Genomic DNA, 17,158 nt, shown 5'->3' with positions numbered 1-17,158 from the left:
GAATGCTTAAAGGAACCATCTGTTGGTGGAATCTGGAAACATACTACCTAATTTTCAGTAGTGGCATAATCGAATTCCTACTCCAGTGGCCTCTCTGGCTTCAGGAGGCTGAGTGGGGCCATGGATTCACAGCAGAGCAGTAATTTAATTCAAGCCACTGGAGTTTCTCTGATTGTCTTATTAGTCCAAGTGATTATAGGAAATAGTGTTTTAAATTCCAATATTTTGTTTCGGTATTTTATTTGGACTTTATTGAGGTACTTGTTAGCTATAACAGAGTGAGTCCCATGCAAAATAAATGATCAAGAGTACTTCTATCATTGTTTCTTCATTTGTAAAGTTCCTCACCCAAGGACCCTCACGGCACTACCAAAGGCCCTGTCACAATGACTTATGTAAGACCACTTCTGAGGAAGTGCTGCATGTTGAATCCCATAAACTCAGAAGGACTAAATACAGGGCAGATTTGATGCTGTGACATAGAAGGTGAGAAATTTTAGATATAAAGGAACAAAGAGGAACTTGAGAAATTTCATTAAACAAATTCTTCTTATACAGCTAATGGATCAATGCCAAGGCATTTTTGGAACTAACAGGACAACACTGATGAGCAAATTAAGCTAGTATTAGTTTTAACAGCATCACAGTCACTTTGGACTTAAAAATGACAAATAAATGAAAAAAGTGTGCTAAAAGTGTACAAATGTGTGCTAACATTCATTTTATGAATAGATGAATACCTAAGTAGGTCTCAAATATGAGCTGTTCTAGTGGATGAAAATACAACATTTAAAAATTAGTGAGCCTAGCAGGACAGGAATATAGACACAGACATAGAAAATGGACGTGAGGACACGGGGAGGGGGAAGGGTAAGCTGGGACGAAGTGAGAGAGTGGCATTGACATATATACACTACCAAATGTAAAATAGATAGCTAGTGGGAAGCAGCCCAATAGCACAGGGAGATCAGCTCGGTGCTTTGTGACCACCTAGAGGGGTGGGAGGGAGGGAGACGCAAGAGGGAAGAGATATGGGAACATATGTATATGTATAACTGATTCACTTTGTTATAAAGCAGCAACTAACACACCATTGTAAAGCAATTATACTCCAACAGAGATGTTAAAAAAATAAAAAAGGAAAAATAGATAGCTAGTGGGAAGCAGCCACATAGCACAGGGAGATCAGCTCGGTGCTTTGTGACCACCTAGAAGGGTGGGATAGGGAGGGTGGGAGGGAGACACAAGAGGGAGGGGATATGGTGATATATGTATATGTATAGCTGATTCACTTTGTTATAAAGCAGAAACTAACACACCACTGTAAGGCAATTATACTCCAATAAAGATGTTAAAAAATAATAAGAAAAAATAAAAAAAATAAAAATTAGTGACCCTAAAAGGGATATAATTATAATGGATCTGAGAAATTCAATTATCATTTACTTAATTGGTTCAGGTATGTTTTTCTTTGATTAACATAGTAGAATAGTGTTTTGAGCACTGCAATCTTACAGATGCTTCTAGCATTCAGATCTAAGTACCTGAAAGAGGCATATGGATCAAATTGTTGTAAATGGAGTAATTTTAAATGTCAGTGCAGGAGAACCACTTACACCAGGGAAAAGGAAGATATTTAGGGAGAGTGGGCTGTTGAGTCAGGGCTCCCTCTTGCTTCGTATCTCCATAATCTCTGAGTTTGGAGTTGATGCCACAGGTTCCAGCATTCTCTCCTGGGTCTACTTTGGATTGTCTATTCCAATATCAGCACAATTGCATCTGCCTTTCCTGTTTTGGGAATTCTGTATAAATTTTGGCCAACTTGAGTGTACTTTCCTTATGCTGTAACTATGGGCTTATTAATTCTATCAAGTATCTTCTTTGTCATTTCTAGGGATTTGGAACATGAATGAAATGAGACATCTGCCATTTTGATCCCATTACCCTCCTTTGCAACTCTTTTTCTATATCAATAATCATGCCCTAATTTAACTTTTAGAGAAACTAGATTTTAATATTTCATGTATATCAATTTGCTTAAGCAAGAATAACTGTTAGGTTGAACAAATGGCACTCAAAAGGTGCAATCACACACACACACACATAGACACAGACACATTCTTTGCCTCCGTTGTCTATTCACCCTACTTTGTGGAATTAGTTCTTTCTCTACCCCTGGATAAGATCTTGTGCAATTTCCATAATTTTTATGGTCACTCTCAGATAATTAAAAGTCTTTTGGTCACATTTCAATAATTAAAATATCTCATCAAAATGATGAATTTTATTTAAGGTTAAAGATTTTCTTCTCCTCCAGCTAGAGTCTGCTCCAGGCCAGGGAAGTCGGCAGAGGAATGTGTGTGTAGAAGGAGGGTTAGCTGATTTTCTATTTCTTTGTTTAGTCTGCTCTGTCCTTCCCTCAGACAACTAGACAAATAAAAGGCCCTCTTGTGATTATTCTACTAATATTAATTACTTAACTGAGACTGCTTCTGTGACAAGCAGTGGTTTTGTTATCTGAAAGTGACCAGAAGAAAATATGGCACTTGTCCATAATTTATCTCTTCTAGGTGCAGGGAAAGAGCCATCCCATAAAGGCTAACTTGAACTGGCAGTAAAGAAAAATAATGAAATTATTTTTTGCACCCCGTAAGTCTCAGTTGTTCAAAATAATGATGGGAAGAGGGACTCTCTGCTTCTCTTGGATCCTTTAAATAATCTGTATGTGGTACTACTGTGTTCACTTAGACATGAAAGTAGAGCCACGAAAACAGAAAACAGGACAAAACTACTGCTGAGAAATAAGAATAGCCTTTTGGATGATTTTTAAAGGTAAAGACTTTTAACAAAGTATCTGTATTACTTTTTGATGATGACTTTTTTGGCAGTGGTAGGGGGAGTGCTGTTTAACAGGATAAAATAAGACTCTTCCTCAATTATGACTGAAGATCTAAGATAAAAAATGCCAACTTCTCCATTTCATAATGAGAGCATGCAGAGCATTTGGGCGGTAACTGGTTTTGAAACTCTTGATCTCTCATCCACGTTGAAGGTTAAAAAAAAAAGGAAAAAAGAAAGAAAATGTTGAAATTGAAGAGACCTGGATGAGAGTATTTGGAATTTGGGGGAGTCATTTGGAGGGGTGTACATGCTGGGTCCCATCCCTCTTGTCCCCACTGGCGGGGGGGTGGAAGCATGTCCTGCTCATCAAGCTATAGTGTGGGGCCTGAACATTATCAGACAGGCAATTTGATAAATGTTCCCCTGAAGTCAGGGGACTAGGTGGATTGGGATCTGACTTGTTCCTGAAGCAGCCTGTGGCATCAGAGGGGAGACTTGACTTGAGAATTACCTGCACTTCTGTCAGTATGGGTCAGAGGAGCATGCTTTCAGGGAACCCTATAGGGAAGCCAAAAAAGAAATGTCAATTGGGCATCATTTGAAATGAATCTTTCCAAGAGAGATTCTGCCAGGGGGTAAGTCATCCTCAGCACAAAGAGACTGGTTACACTCAAATGTGGAAATTGAGGGGAAGCTCTAAGTGACTTGCTCTTTTCCTGTACCTGTTACCCAGGTTATATGTTTACTGGGTTTTCTTTTTTTTTTAAATAAATTTATTTATTTTTGGCTGCATTGGTTCTTCATTGCTGCACCCGGGTTTTCTCTAGTTGCGTTGAGCGGGGGGCTACTCTTCGTTGTGCTGCATGGGCTTCTCATTGTAGTGGCTTCTCTTGTTGTGGAGCACGAGCTCTAGGTGCACGGGCTTCGGTAGTTGTGGTGCACGGGCTTAGTTGCTCCGCGGCATGTGGGATCTTCCTAGACCAGAGCTCGAAGCCATGTACCCTGCATTGGAAGGCAGATTCCTAACCACTGTGTCACCAGGGAAGTCCCTGGGTTTTCTTAAGTGTAGCACATATAGGAAGAGTTCATCTTGGAAGATTAGAAATTGGGACTTAAAAAAATTGATACTCAGGAAAATGGGGAAAAGAATGATATCATGAAGTGCACATCCTGTACACACATTAGATATCTTTTATATTACCATTTGACTCAAACTAGATTTTATTATGCAAATTAAATGGAAATTTTAGTGATTAGCCTGTGAGTTGGTGCTGTGTTAATTTAGCTATCTCACATATCAAATTGCCAATCTCCAGTTTGTGATATATATATAAAGCCCCAAAGACTTTTAAACATATGGAAGTGCTTTTATATATTATCCACCCTATGTCAGGTTATGAACATTTCTAGACCAAAGTGATTTTTTACATTAAGATGGTGTAGGATTAGGTTTGCCTATGTGCAACAGAAACCAAAAATCAACAGTGGCTCTGCACATAAGGTTTTATTATTTTATGTAAAAAGTCTAGAGGACAGCAGGCCAGGACTGGTATGAAATTTCCATAAATTGTCAGAGACCTACTGCTTCTAGCTTCTTGCTCTGCCATCCCTTGTGTAGGGCCCAATATGGCTGCTGGAAACCTGTCATTATGTCCACATTCAATGCAGCAAGAAGAGAAACAGAAGCAGGACCTTTCCTGGAGGTTGTATATATTTATTCCATTTATGCCCTGCTGTCCAGAACCAGTCACTGGTCATATCTGTGTATAAGGGAGACTAGAAAATGTAGTCTGAAACTTCACGGGCCCAGCTAAAATTTGGGTGTTCTATTATTGATGAAGATGGGAAGTCTAATATTGGGGGATAACATTTACCTCTGATACAGGAAACACAGAGGTTAAGAGTGGGCTCTGGTCTTGTTTATGGTTTCCTTTGCTGTGCAAAAGCTTTTAAGTTTCATTAGGTCCCAGTTGTTTATTTTTGTTTTTATCTCCATTTCTCTAGGAGGTGGGTCAAAAAGGATCTTGCTGTGATTTATGTCATAGAGTGTTCTGCCTATGTTTTCCTCTAAGAGTTTGATAGTGTTTGGCCTTACATTTAGGTCTTTAATCCATTTTGATTTTATTTTTGTGTATGGTGTTAGGGAGTGTTCTAATTTCATACTTTTACATGTACCTGTCCAGTTTTCCCAGCACCACTTATTGAAGAGGCTGTCTTTTCTCCACTGTATATTCTTGCCTCCTTTATCAAAGATAAGGTGACCATATGTGCGTGGGTTTATCTCTGGGCTTTCTATCCTGTTCCATTGATCTATATTTCTGTTTTTGTGCCAGTACCATACTGTCTTGATTACTGTAGCTTTGCAGTATGGTCTGAAGTCAGGGAGCCTGATTCCTTCAGCTCCATTTTTTGTTCTCAAGATTGCTTTGGCTATTCGGGGTCTTTTGTGTTTCCATACAAATTGGAATCTAAGGAAAAAAAAAAAAGGTCATGAAGAACCTAGGGGTAAGATGGGAATAAAGACACAGACCTACTAGAGCATGGACTTGAGGATATGGGGAGCAGGAAGGGTAAGCTGGGATGAAGTGAGAGAGTGGCATGGACATATATACACTACCAAACGTAAAATAGATAGCTAGTGGGAAGCAACCACATAGCACAGTGAGATCAGCTCGGTGGTTTGTGACCGCCTGGAGGGGTGGGATGTGGAGGGTGAGAGGGAAGGAGACGCAAGAGGGAAGAGATATGGGAATATATGTGTATGTATAACTGATTCACTTTGTTATAAAGCAGAAACTAACACACCATTGTAAAGCAATTGTACTCAAATAAAGATGTTAAAAAAAAAAAAGAGTGGGCTCTGGAGTCAGATGGCTTCTTACTGATTCTTGGCTCCACCACTTACTAGGTTGTAACTTTGGTCAAGAGTTTACAGTTTTCCATGTCTTTATTTCCTTGGGTGTAAAGTGGGGATAGAGTTTTCATGAGCATTTAATGTGAAGACATTTAGAATGGTGTCTGGCCATGTGCTCTTGTTATTACCATTATCCCCATGATTTATTGCAACTCAACTAAGCTACAGCCAGGATAGCCTCTGGGTTTTATTTAATACTCTAGCTCTAGAACTTAGTAGGATGCCTGGCACTTCACAGATATGGATGGATGAATGAATGAAAGAGTCAGACTGCATGTTTTGAATTGTGGAACTTCTACTTTTCTCTCTGGTTTAGCTGGGCATTACTTTATCCCTTTCAGCCTCAGTTTTCCCTTCTTTAAAATGAAGATAAACTATGCCAAAGGTCCTTCCTTTCTCCCTCCAGATCCACTCTCCACCCATCTCAACCCTGCTCTGTGCCAAGCAGGCTGACCTTTATGGATTGCATCAGTGAGCTTTTTTGCCCTCTGACCTCCTGTGAATTGCCAGGAATTGGCCTTTGGAAGGCACTGACAGTTGATCAGCAGTGGGAGGAGAGTTGGCTTGGACATTTATTCCTGTGATTTCCTCCCTGCAGGGCCATGGTTTGGCAGTGGCTGTATGCTATGGATTGAATATTTGTATCCTTCCCAAATTCAAATGTTAAAATTCTAACTCCTAGTGTGATAGACTTAGGAGATGGGGCATTTGGGAGGTGATTAATTCATGAGGGTGGAGTCCTCATGAATGAGATTAATGCCCTTATAAAAGAGACACCAGAGAGCTCCTTCCCCACTTCTGCCATTGTGAGGACACTGTGAAAAGATGGCTGTCTATCAGCTAGGAAGTAGGCACTCACCAGTCACTGCTAGTGCCTTGATCTTGGCTTTCCCAGCCTTCAGAACTGTGAGAAATAAATTTCTGTGTTCATAAGCCACTTAGTCTGTGATATTTGTAACATAGCCAGAACAGACTAAAACACTGTGTCTGTTCTGAAAGCCACAAGTATCAAGTGACCCTCTCTTTACAGCTGTAGATCATTCTGGGTTCCATAACTGCCCTACCCTATGCCTCCCCAATATTGCTGTCTTCAGGGTGCTTCATCATTGTTTGTTTATTTTCTGAATTCTGGCCACACTTTTATAAATAGATTCTTTATTAAACTCTATTCATTCCCCATTTGATTTTTCTTTTCCTTCTGCCATGATGATTGACATACAACACTCAGGGTTGCTTTAAGTATTTAGGGGAATAACATATATAAAGTGCTTAATATGGTGTCTGATACAGAATATGCAGTCAATAAACTTAAGAACCACTAGTGCTATTATCTATTTCCTTTTCATACGCATTATTTCAGTTTGGCAATATCTTTGTTTCATATAATTTTCAATGGTATTGATTGATTTACTGAAATATTTTACTGTCAAAAATGATGAGATTCACAGAAAGAGAGACAAAATGAAAAGGCAGAGGACTATGTACCAGATGAAGGAACAACATAAAACCCCAGAAAATCAACTAAATGAACTGGAGATAGGCAACCTTCCAGCAAAAGAATTCAGAATAATGATGGTGAAGATGATCCAGGACCTCAGAAAAAGAATGGAGGCAAAGATCGAGAAGATGCAAGAAATGTTTAACAAAGACCTAGAAGAATTAAAGAACAAACAAACAGAGACGAAAAATACAATAACTGAAATGAAAAATACACTAGAAACAATCAATAGCAGAATAACTGAGGCAGAAGAATGGATAAGTGACCTGGAAGACAGAATGATGGAAATCACTGCCAAGGAACAGAATAAAGAAAAAAGAATGAAAAGAAATGAGGACAGCCTAAGAGACCTCTGGGACAACATTAAACACACCAACATTCACATTAAAGGGGTCCCAAAAGGAGAAGAGAGAGAGAAAGGACCCAAGAAAATATTTGAAGAGATTATAGTCGAAAACTTCCCTAACATGGGAAAGGAAATAGCCACCCAGTCCAGCAATTGCAGAGAGTCCCAAGCAGGATAAACCCAAGGAGAAACATGCCGAGACACATAGTAATCAAACTGACAAAAATTAAAGACAAAGAAAAATTATTAAAAGCAACAAGGGAAAAATGAAAAATAATATACAAGGGAACTCGCATAAGGTTAACAGCTGATTTCTCAGCAGAAACCCTATAGGCCAGAAGGGAGTGGCACGATATATTTAAAGTGATGAAAGGGAAGAACCTACAACCAAGATTACTCTACCCAGCAAGGATCTCATTCAGATTCAATGGAGAAATCAAAAGCTTTACAGACAGGCAAAAGCTAAGAGAATTCAACACCACCAAACCAGCTCTACAGCAAATGCTAAAGGAACTTCTTTAAGTGGGAAACAAAAGAGAAAAAGAGGACCTACAAAAACAAACCCAAAACAATTAAAATGGTAATAGGAACATACATATTGATAATTACCTTAAAAGTGAATGGATTAAATGCTCCAACCAGAAGACACAGGCTGGCTGAAACAAGACCCTTATATATGCTGTCTATAGGAGACCCACTTCAGACAGAGGGATACATACAGACTGAGTGTGAGGAGATGGAAAAGATATTCCATGCAAATGGAAATCAAAAGAAAGCTGGAGTAGCAATACTCATATTAGATGAAACAGACTTTAAAATAAAGAATGTTACAAGAGACAAGGAAGGACACTACATAATGATCAAGGGATCAATCCAAGAAGAAGATGTAACAATTATAAATATATATACACCCAACATAGGAGCACCTCAATACATAAGGCAAATGCTAACAGCTATAAAAGAGGAAATCGACAGTAACACAATAATAGTGGGGGACTTTAACACCTCAGTTACACTACTGGACAGATCATCCAGAGAGAAAATAAGGAAACAGAAGCTTTAAATGACACAATAAACCAGATAGATTTAATTGATATTTATAGGACATTCCATCCAAAAACAGCAGATTACAGTTTCTTCTCAAGTGCACATGGAACATTCTCCAAGATTGTTCACATCTTGGGTCACAAATCAAGCCTCAGTAAATATAAGAAAATTGAGATCATATCAAGCATCTTTTCTGACCACAACACTATGAGGTTAGAAATCAATTACAGGGAAATAAAACATAAAAAACACAAACACATGGAGGCTAAACAGTACGTTACTAAACAACCAAGAGATCACTGAAGAAATCAAAAAATAACTAGAGACAAATGACAATGAAAACATGATGATCCAAAGCCTATGGGATACAGCAAAAGCAGTTCTAAGAGGGAAGTTTATAGCAATACAATCTTACCTCAAGATATAAGAAAAATCTCAAATAAACAATCTAACCTTACACCTAAAGGAAATAAAGAAAGAAGAACGAATAAAACCCAAAGTTAGTAGAAGGAAAGAAATCATAAGGATCGGAGCAGAAATAAATACAGTAGCAAAGATCAATAAAACTAAAAGCTGGTTCCTTGAGAAGATAAATAAAATTGATAAACCTTTAGCCAGACTCATCAAGAAAAAGGGGGAGAGGACTCAAATCAATAAGATTAGAAATGAAAAAGGGGAAGTTACAATGGACATCACAGAAATACAAAGCATTGTAAGGGACTATTACAAGCAACTCTATGCCAATAAACTGGACAACCTGGAAGAAATGGAAAAATTCTTAGAAAGGTATAACCTTCCAAGACTGAACCAGGAAGAAATAGAAAATATGAACAGACCAATCACAAGTAATGAAATTGAAACTGTGATTAAAAATCTTCCAAGAAACAAAAGTCCAGGACAAGATGGCTTCACAGGTGAATTCTATCAAATATTTAGAGAAGAACTAACACCCATCCTTCTCAATCTATTCCAAAAAGTTGCACAGGAAGGAACACTCCCAAATTCATTCTAGAAGGCTACCATCACCCTGATACCCAAACCAGACAAAGATACTACAAAAAGAGAAAATTACAGACCAGTATCACTAATGAGTATAGATGCGAAAATCCTCAACAAAATACTAGCAAACAGAATCCAGCAACACATTAAAAGGATCATACACCATGATCAAGTGGGATTTATCCCAGGGATGCAAGGATTCTTCAATATATGCAAATCAATCAATGTGATAAACCATATTAACAAATTGAAGAATAAAAACCATATGATCATCTCAATAGATGCAGAAAAAGCTTCTGACAAAATTCAACACACATTTATGACAAAAACTCTACAGAAAATAGGCATAGAGGGAACCTACCTCAACATAATAAAGGCCATATATGACAAAACCACAGCTAATATCATTCTCAATGGTGAAAAACTGAAATAATTTCCTCTAAGATCAGGAACAAGACAAGGATGTCCACTCTTGCCACTCTTATTCAACATAGTTTTGGAAGTCCTAGCCATGGCAATCAGAGAAGAAAAAGAAATAAAGGGAATACAAATTGGAAAAGAAGAAGTAAAACTGTCACTGTTTGCAGATGACATGATACTATATGTAGAAAAATCCTAAAGATGCCAACAGAAAACTACTAGAGCTAATCAATGAATTAGGTAAAGTTGCAGGATACAAAATTAATGCACAGAAATCTCTTGTGTTCCTGTACACTAACAAAAAACCAGAAAGAGAAATTAAGGAAACAATCCCATTCACCATTGCAGCAAAAAGAATATAGTACCTAGGAATAAAGCTACCTATGGAGGTAAAATACCTGTACTCAGAAAACTATAAGACACAGATGAAAAAATCAAAGATGACACAATCAGATGGAGAAATATACCATGTTTTTGGATTGGAAGAATCAATATTGTAAAATATTGATAAAATATTGACTATACTACCCAAACAATCTACAGATTCAATGCAATCCCTATCAAATTACCAATGGCATTTTTTACAGAAGTAGAACAAAAAATCTTAAAATTTGTATGGAGACACAAAAGACCCTGAATAGCCAAAGCAATCTTGAGGGAAGAAAACAGAGCCGGAGGAATCATACTCCCTGACTTCAGACTATACTACAAAGCTACAGTAATCAAGGCAATATGGTACTGGCACAAAACCAGAAATATAGATCAATGGAACAGCATGGAAAGCCCAGAGATAAACCCACGCACCTGTGGTCAGCTGATCTATGGCAAAGGAGGCAAGGATGCACAATGGAGAAAAGACAATCTCTTCAATAAGTGGTGCTGGGAAAACTGGACAGCTACATGTAAATGAATGAAATTAGAACACTCCCTAACACCATACACAAAAATAAACTCAGAATGGATTAAAGACCTGAATGTTAGACCAGACACCATAAAACTCTTAGAGGAAAACATACAACACTCTTTGACATAAAACATAGCAAGATCTTTTTTGACCCACCTCCTAGAGTAATGGAAATAAAAACAAAAAGAAACAACTGGGACCTAATGAAACTTCAAAACTTTTGCACAGCAAAGGAAACTATAAATAAGATGAAAAGACAACCCTCAGAATGGGAGAAAATATTTGCAAATGAATCAATGAACAAAGAATTAATCTCCAAAATATATAAACAGCTCATGCAGCCCAATATTTAGAAAACAAACAATCCAATCCAAAAATTGGCCAAAGGCCTAAATAGACATTTCTCCAAAGAAGACATACAGATGGCCAAGAGGCACATGGAAAGATGCTCAGCGTCACTAATTATTAGAGAAATGCAAATCAAACTACAATGAGGTATCACCTCACACCAGTTAGAATGGGCATTATAAGAAAACCTACAAACAACAAATGCTGGAGAGGTTGTGGAGAAAAGGCAACCCTCTTGCACTGTTGGTGGGAATGTAAATTGATACAGCCACTATGGAGAACAGTATTGAGGTTCTTTAAAAAACTAAAAATAGAATTACCATATGACCCAGCAATCCCACTACTGGGCATATACCCAGAGAAAACCATAGTTCAAAAAGACACATGCTCCCCAATGTTCATTGCAGCACTAGTTACAATAGCCAGATCATGGAAGCAAACTAAATGCCCATCGACAGATGAATGGATAAAGAAGATTTGGTACATATATACAATGGAATATTACTCAGCCATAAAAGGAATGAAATTGGGTCATTTGTAGAGACGTGGATGGACCTAGAGATTGTCATACAGAGTGAAGTAAATCAGAAAGAGAAAAACAAATATTGTATATTTACACATATATGTGGAATCTAGAAAAATGGTACAGGTGAACCGGTTTGCAAGGCAGAAATAGAGACACAGATGTAGAGAACAAATGGATGGACACCAAGGAGGGAAAGTGGGGGTGGTGGTGGTGGCGGTGGGATGAATTGGGAGATTGGGATTGACATATATACTCTGATATGTATAAAATAGATAACTAGTAAGAACCTGCTGTATAAAAGTAAATAAATCAATAAAATTTAAAAAAATGATGAGAGTATATCTAAGGTTAATTTTGGGGTCAACCTTATACCTTAAAACAAAATGATACCTAGTAATTTTTTCCCTAAAAGATAATGTCTTATTTTTCGTTAAAGTATAAAATATGAAGCCCAATACAGTGTCCCCTGCCATTGACTTGTGAACTTTGGAATCTGTGAGGAAGAGTAGTTGAGCTAAGAGTACAGGAGTCAGAGCTAGGAAATTAGGCTTGGAGGCTGGTGATTTAGAAGGTTGAGGTCTTAGCGGGCAGTGGTCATAGAAGCCTAGGAGGAGACCAGGGAGCCAGGATCAGAGACTACAGTTAAAATTGCTTTGTGTAGGATGGGTTCTTAGTTTTACAGAGCCTTTTTATACTTAACAAAAATGGACCAAAGGAATTTGACTCTAGCTATGATACTCTTGCAGCTGAAGTCTCCAAATTTCTAAACAGTAGTTTCTCTTTTCTGAACAAATCTAGTGGAATTAATGTGATCTTGGGCTTCATTGGGTGTCTTAGGGAAGCTAGTCTTCAGATTTGGAGAAAGTAGTTGGTTTCTCGGTGGTGGTGAGTTCTGAATCTCTGCTGTGAACCTCCACATTTGTGATCTTCTAGAGTTTTGTATGGGAAGAATATTGAATCCTCAGCACCCATTTTTTTCTGAGATCCTCTAGATATTACCATGATGCTTCTGCAATTGACTTTAGTACACCCTGTAATTATCAGGTTTTTCTCGTAGTGATAATTGCTTGATAATTCATTGAATTATCCTCTGTGATAGAGAATGGATAATGATGATGGTATCTGAAGTCCTATGTGATTTACAAAGTGATTGGTACATTTTCTTACTTAGAGAAGTTAAAATATACTAATCTTGAGAAGGAAATAGAAAGCAAATAAGCATTGGAATGTAGTTGAATGCGGTACTTTCCATTTCATGGAAACACCAACTTGATTTTTATTTTCCAACAAAACATAGTAAAGAATTGCCACTTTCACATATTTATGATGTAATCGTTGACTGCTTTGGGACATTTCTTATTTTTTAATGTTAATGGAGTCAACAATTAAAATCAGAATGTACTTCAGAAATATATTTTAGTAACTGAGCATTTGTGGCAACTTATTTATTTTCCTTGTATGCGGCTTTTATTTTTCCAGATTTGGATATCAGAAACACATGAGAAAATGGCACAAGTTTGTTTAAACACAGAATTGGCTGAAATAAAGAGCAAGGCTTTATTGAATGAGGAAACGATGAGCTCTGGAATTATTGAAAGGTATGCTTCATACTGTCTTTTGCTTAGAACAGGCACATTCAGGAAAGGGTTTATATAAGTAGTGAAGAGGTATAGTGGCCCCAGGTACATATTACAGGACCACATCAAGCACAATCAACACATCTCAAGCTTCCACGCTTTCTGTTCATGCTGTTCCCTCTGTTTGGAATTCCTTTCCCTTGTTTGTTTGCCAATCAGCACTACGCATTCTAGGTCCCGCTAAAATGTCATTTCCCGTTTACACATTGTTTTCTGGTCCTGGTTCTGACGACTTAGGTTTGAACCCCATCTCCACAATTTACTTGTGAAAATTATGCAGTATCTATAATCCTCAGTTCATAAAATGGGCATTATGAAAGTATCTACTTTATAGGGTTGTTTTAAGTTTAGATGAAAAGTATGAAATGTGCATAAAAATACTGCCTGACATGCAGTAAGAATTAGGTAAGCTGTCATTAATCAGAATTAATTGCTCTCATATTCTGGCTCTCTGAGCATTTTATGTTCTACATAGCAGTTGGACTTACATTCAAGTTATTTATATGAAAGTGTTTCCTCTGAGATTGTTCCTTGAGGGTAGGAACTGTTTCTTAGTCACATCTGTAGTCCTGCAGCCTGGCATAGCGCCTTTCCATGGAAATGTGTGACAGAGACTTCATCTTGTATTGTAGTTATTGGACAAAATGCTGAAATTTCTTTCCATTTACTTGCTGGGACATTTTATTTTGCAAAGTGCATTAAAGTTGCAAACATGGAAATCCTTTAAAAAATTATAATAAAAATTCAGCTCCCAAATTAGTTTTATATAGCTCTGAAAGTTTATAAATATCAACTTGACATGTTTTCTAAAAATTGTTATCTTGTTTCCAGGGACACTGGATTGCCTGCCACAGGTTTTGGAGCTCTCTTTCCTAGACACCCATCAGATTGGTACGAAATGTTCAAAATGTTTGTAGTCCCTAAACTGCTGCAGATTGCACAAAATGTTTCTTAATGGTTCAGGAGGTTTGTTTGCAGGGGTGAAGGAGTGAGGGGTGAACCAAGGTCAACAAAGTGCCCTTTATGTGCCATCTTACAGACTTCTTTCCTTTTTTTAAAAAAATTGTGTTTATTTTTTTCCAACTTATTAATACCAACAAACCTGTTAGAAGAAAAATAGATTATCATTTAAAAACAATTATAAACAGTGATATGTGTGTGTGTGTGTGTGTGTGTACAAAAAAATCAGCATTAGACTTCTTTCCTTTAACAAAAGTTTTTTCCCATCAATATGCAAGCAATAATAATAATATAGTAGTCAATACTCATTATTTGTAGATTCTATATTTACAAATTCTCTTACTTGCTAAAATTTATTTGTAACCCCCAAATCAATACTAAGGGTGCTGTTGCAGTCATTAATGGATATACATAAAGTGGCAAAAAATTTGAGCCACCCAATGCACACATTCTCAGCTGAGGTGGAACAAGGCAAGACTCTGCCTTCTTGGTCCAACTCTCATACTGTATGCAAGTGTCCTTTTCATGGTCATGTATTTTTTTTTGCATTTTTTTGTGTTTTTTGTTGGTGATTTTGCTTTTTGAAATGGCTTCCAAGTGTAGTGCTAAAGTGCTATCTAGTGTTTCCAAGGGCAAGAAGGCTGTGATGTGCCTTATGAAGAAAATGGGTGTGTTAGATAAGCTTCATTCAGGCATGAGTTACAGTGTGGTTGGTCATATTCAACATTAATGAGGCAACTATATAATGAATAAAATGTCTCAAACAGAAACACACATAAAACCAAGGTATGTATTGATTGGTTGATGAAAATGTTGTGACCAGAGGCTTGAAGGAACCTAGCTCTGTATTTCCTACAGAGCTAGGAAGGGGTTCAGGATTTGCTAATTCACAGTGCCTTTATAGAATATTACTGTGAATAATGAGAATTGAGTGTATAGCAAGAAACTACTATTCTTTACTGATACATAAATTTCTTTTGGGGGCAGCATGACTTGTTACTACAGAAAAGAAATTTCCACTCATCTTTCTAAAGAAGACAAACTTTCATAATTTCTGTAATGATAAATAGATAAGTGATGAAATATAGGTACTTACAAGCATGAAAAAATTCTAAGTGTTGGATTGTGTATTATGAAGATATGAGTACATATCATCAGTGGAAATTTAGATGTTTTTGCTTCCTTTGAGAGCTATCTGGCATTAGAGCTAACCTGTTTTGCAGAGTCTGCCTAGGGTGGGGGTGGAGAGTACCCTAAATAATAATGCCCCACCCCATTTCTTAGTCATCTGTTATAATTTTGGCCAGGTGTTTTAAACTGTGGGTTCTAATCTTCATTACTCCTGCAAGGCTGGCCTGGTCTGTGTCCCCTACAGCCTGCTGTAGCATCTCTAAGTAGGCTGGAGGATCCACAGGGAGTATTCCCAGAATGATCGTTGAGGAGGTGGGCTTCTGGATTCTAACAAGGTGATGAACTAAAAACATCCTACTGGCTCCATTTCTTGCACTGAAATCTAGAAATTCCAATAAAGACATGGGTAGACAGAATGAATCCAGAGGCAGACTTTGACAGCTATATCAAAACTCTGAGAAAATCTTTAGAAAATGATGGGCTAGAGCAGAAGATTGCTGAGGGATGGGATGACAGGAGAAGAGAGAAGGCAGGGTTGAGGTCTCTACATGGAGACTTGGGCCAACCCAGGGTGAGAGCTGTAATCTCAGTGGGCCAGGCTTGGATAGGAGCTGAAAAAGGCTTATCTATTGCATTTTCAAACTTGGATTATATGCTCCAAGTTGGATTTTTCTGCATTGATTTTGACTGCTGTTTTCAGCCCAGGACAGAAAATGAGACACCCAGGGCTTTACACAATAGAAATTTTGATGCCAGCAACCTACCTCCCTGCAGCTCTGACCTCAGCATTGAGATCTATAATGCCAGTACAGATAGCCAGGAGGACCCTGAGTTGTCTTCCCCAACTCCAATTAGGGAAAGCAATCTCGGATATAGAGGAACTAGACAGTATATCTTGAGGAGAAAGAAATGCCAGGGAAAATAAGTGCAGTTAAGCCCAGAGAAGTGCAGTAGAGGCACTCAACTCATATCTCCTATGCATACACTGAAGACACCAGCTAAGCCTCCCTTTTCAGTGGACCACTTATGTAGTCATCAAAAGCAGAGGCACACATTAAAAAAAAAAAAAAAAAAAGCAGAGGCAACTGATCGTCTTAGTAATAATACAGATGAATTCCAGATCTTAAAAAAATATCATGACACATGTAAAGAACAAAAGCATCATGAAGAATGAAAAGATATAGGCAACCTATACCAGATGAAGTAGACCTGATGGAACAAATGTAACAGGAATTTAAAACCAATGGATCCGAAATTTAAAGCTTTATTACTTAGAGAAATAAAGACAGTTACAAAATAAGGCAAAATAATAAAAATCAGGTTGACATTAACTTACCAACAGCAACACTGGATGCAAGAGCATAATATTAAAATATTGAAGGAAAAGAATTTTGAACCCAGAATTATTTAAATGTGAGAGTCAAATAAAGATATCTTCAGGCATATGAGGACTGGTTTCAGACTTACTGTCCTGCCACAAATAGCTACAGGACTGAGCAAAACATATTAGGCAACTGTTGTCAAGGGTTGGATAGCAACCAGTGTGGTTCTGTGCTCCTGAAGATGAGATGTGAGCATCACTTATGC

General features: G+C 37.7%; 1 protein-coding gene across 14 annotated transcripts in view; it reads left to right on the top strand.

The window, feature by feature from the left end:
* The window catches only part of CFAP95 (cilia and flagella associated protein 95), a 192,658-nt gene that overhangs the window by 63,653 nt on the left and 111,847 nt on the right, over positions 1 to 17,158 (top strand). For all 14 annotated transcript variants that reach the window (XR_010945003.1, XR_010945002.1, XR_010945001.1 and 11 more), the window contains 2 exons: positions 13,323 to 13,441; positions 14,312 to 14,371. Coding sequence is in view for 10 of the 14 variants with exons in the window: in XM_067744200.1 (XP_067600301.1) it covers positions 13,323 to 13,441; positions 14,312 to 14,371 (179 nt within the window). In the remaining 4 variants the exon portion in view is untranslated. The remainder of the gene's footprint in view (positions 1 to 13,322; positions 13,442 to 14,311; positions 14,372 to 17,158) is intronic.

The sequence above is a fragment of the Pseudorca crassidens genome, chromosome 7 (assembly GCF_039906515.1).
Source record: "Pseudorca crassidens isolate mPseCra1 chromosome 7, mPseCra1.hap1, whole genome shotgun sequence".
NCBI lineage: Eukaryota > Metazoa > Chordata > Mammalia > Artiodactyla > Delphinidae > Pseudorca > Pseudorca crassidens.
This window is presented reverse-complemented; position numbering and strand designations above follow the sequence as displayed.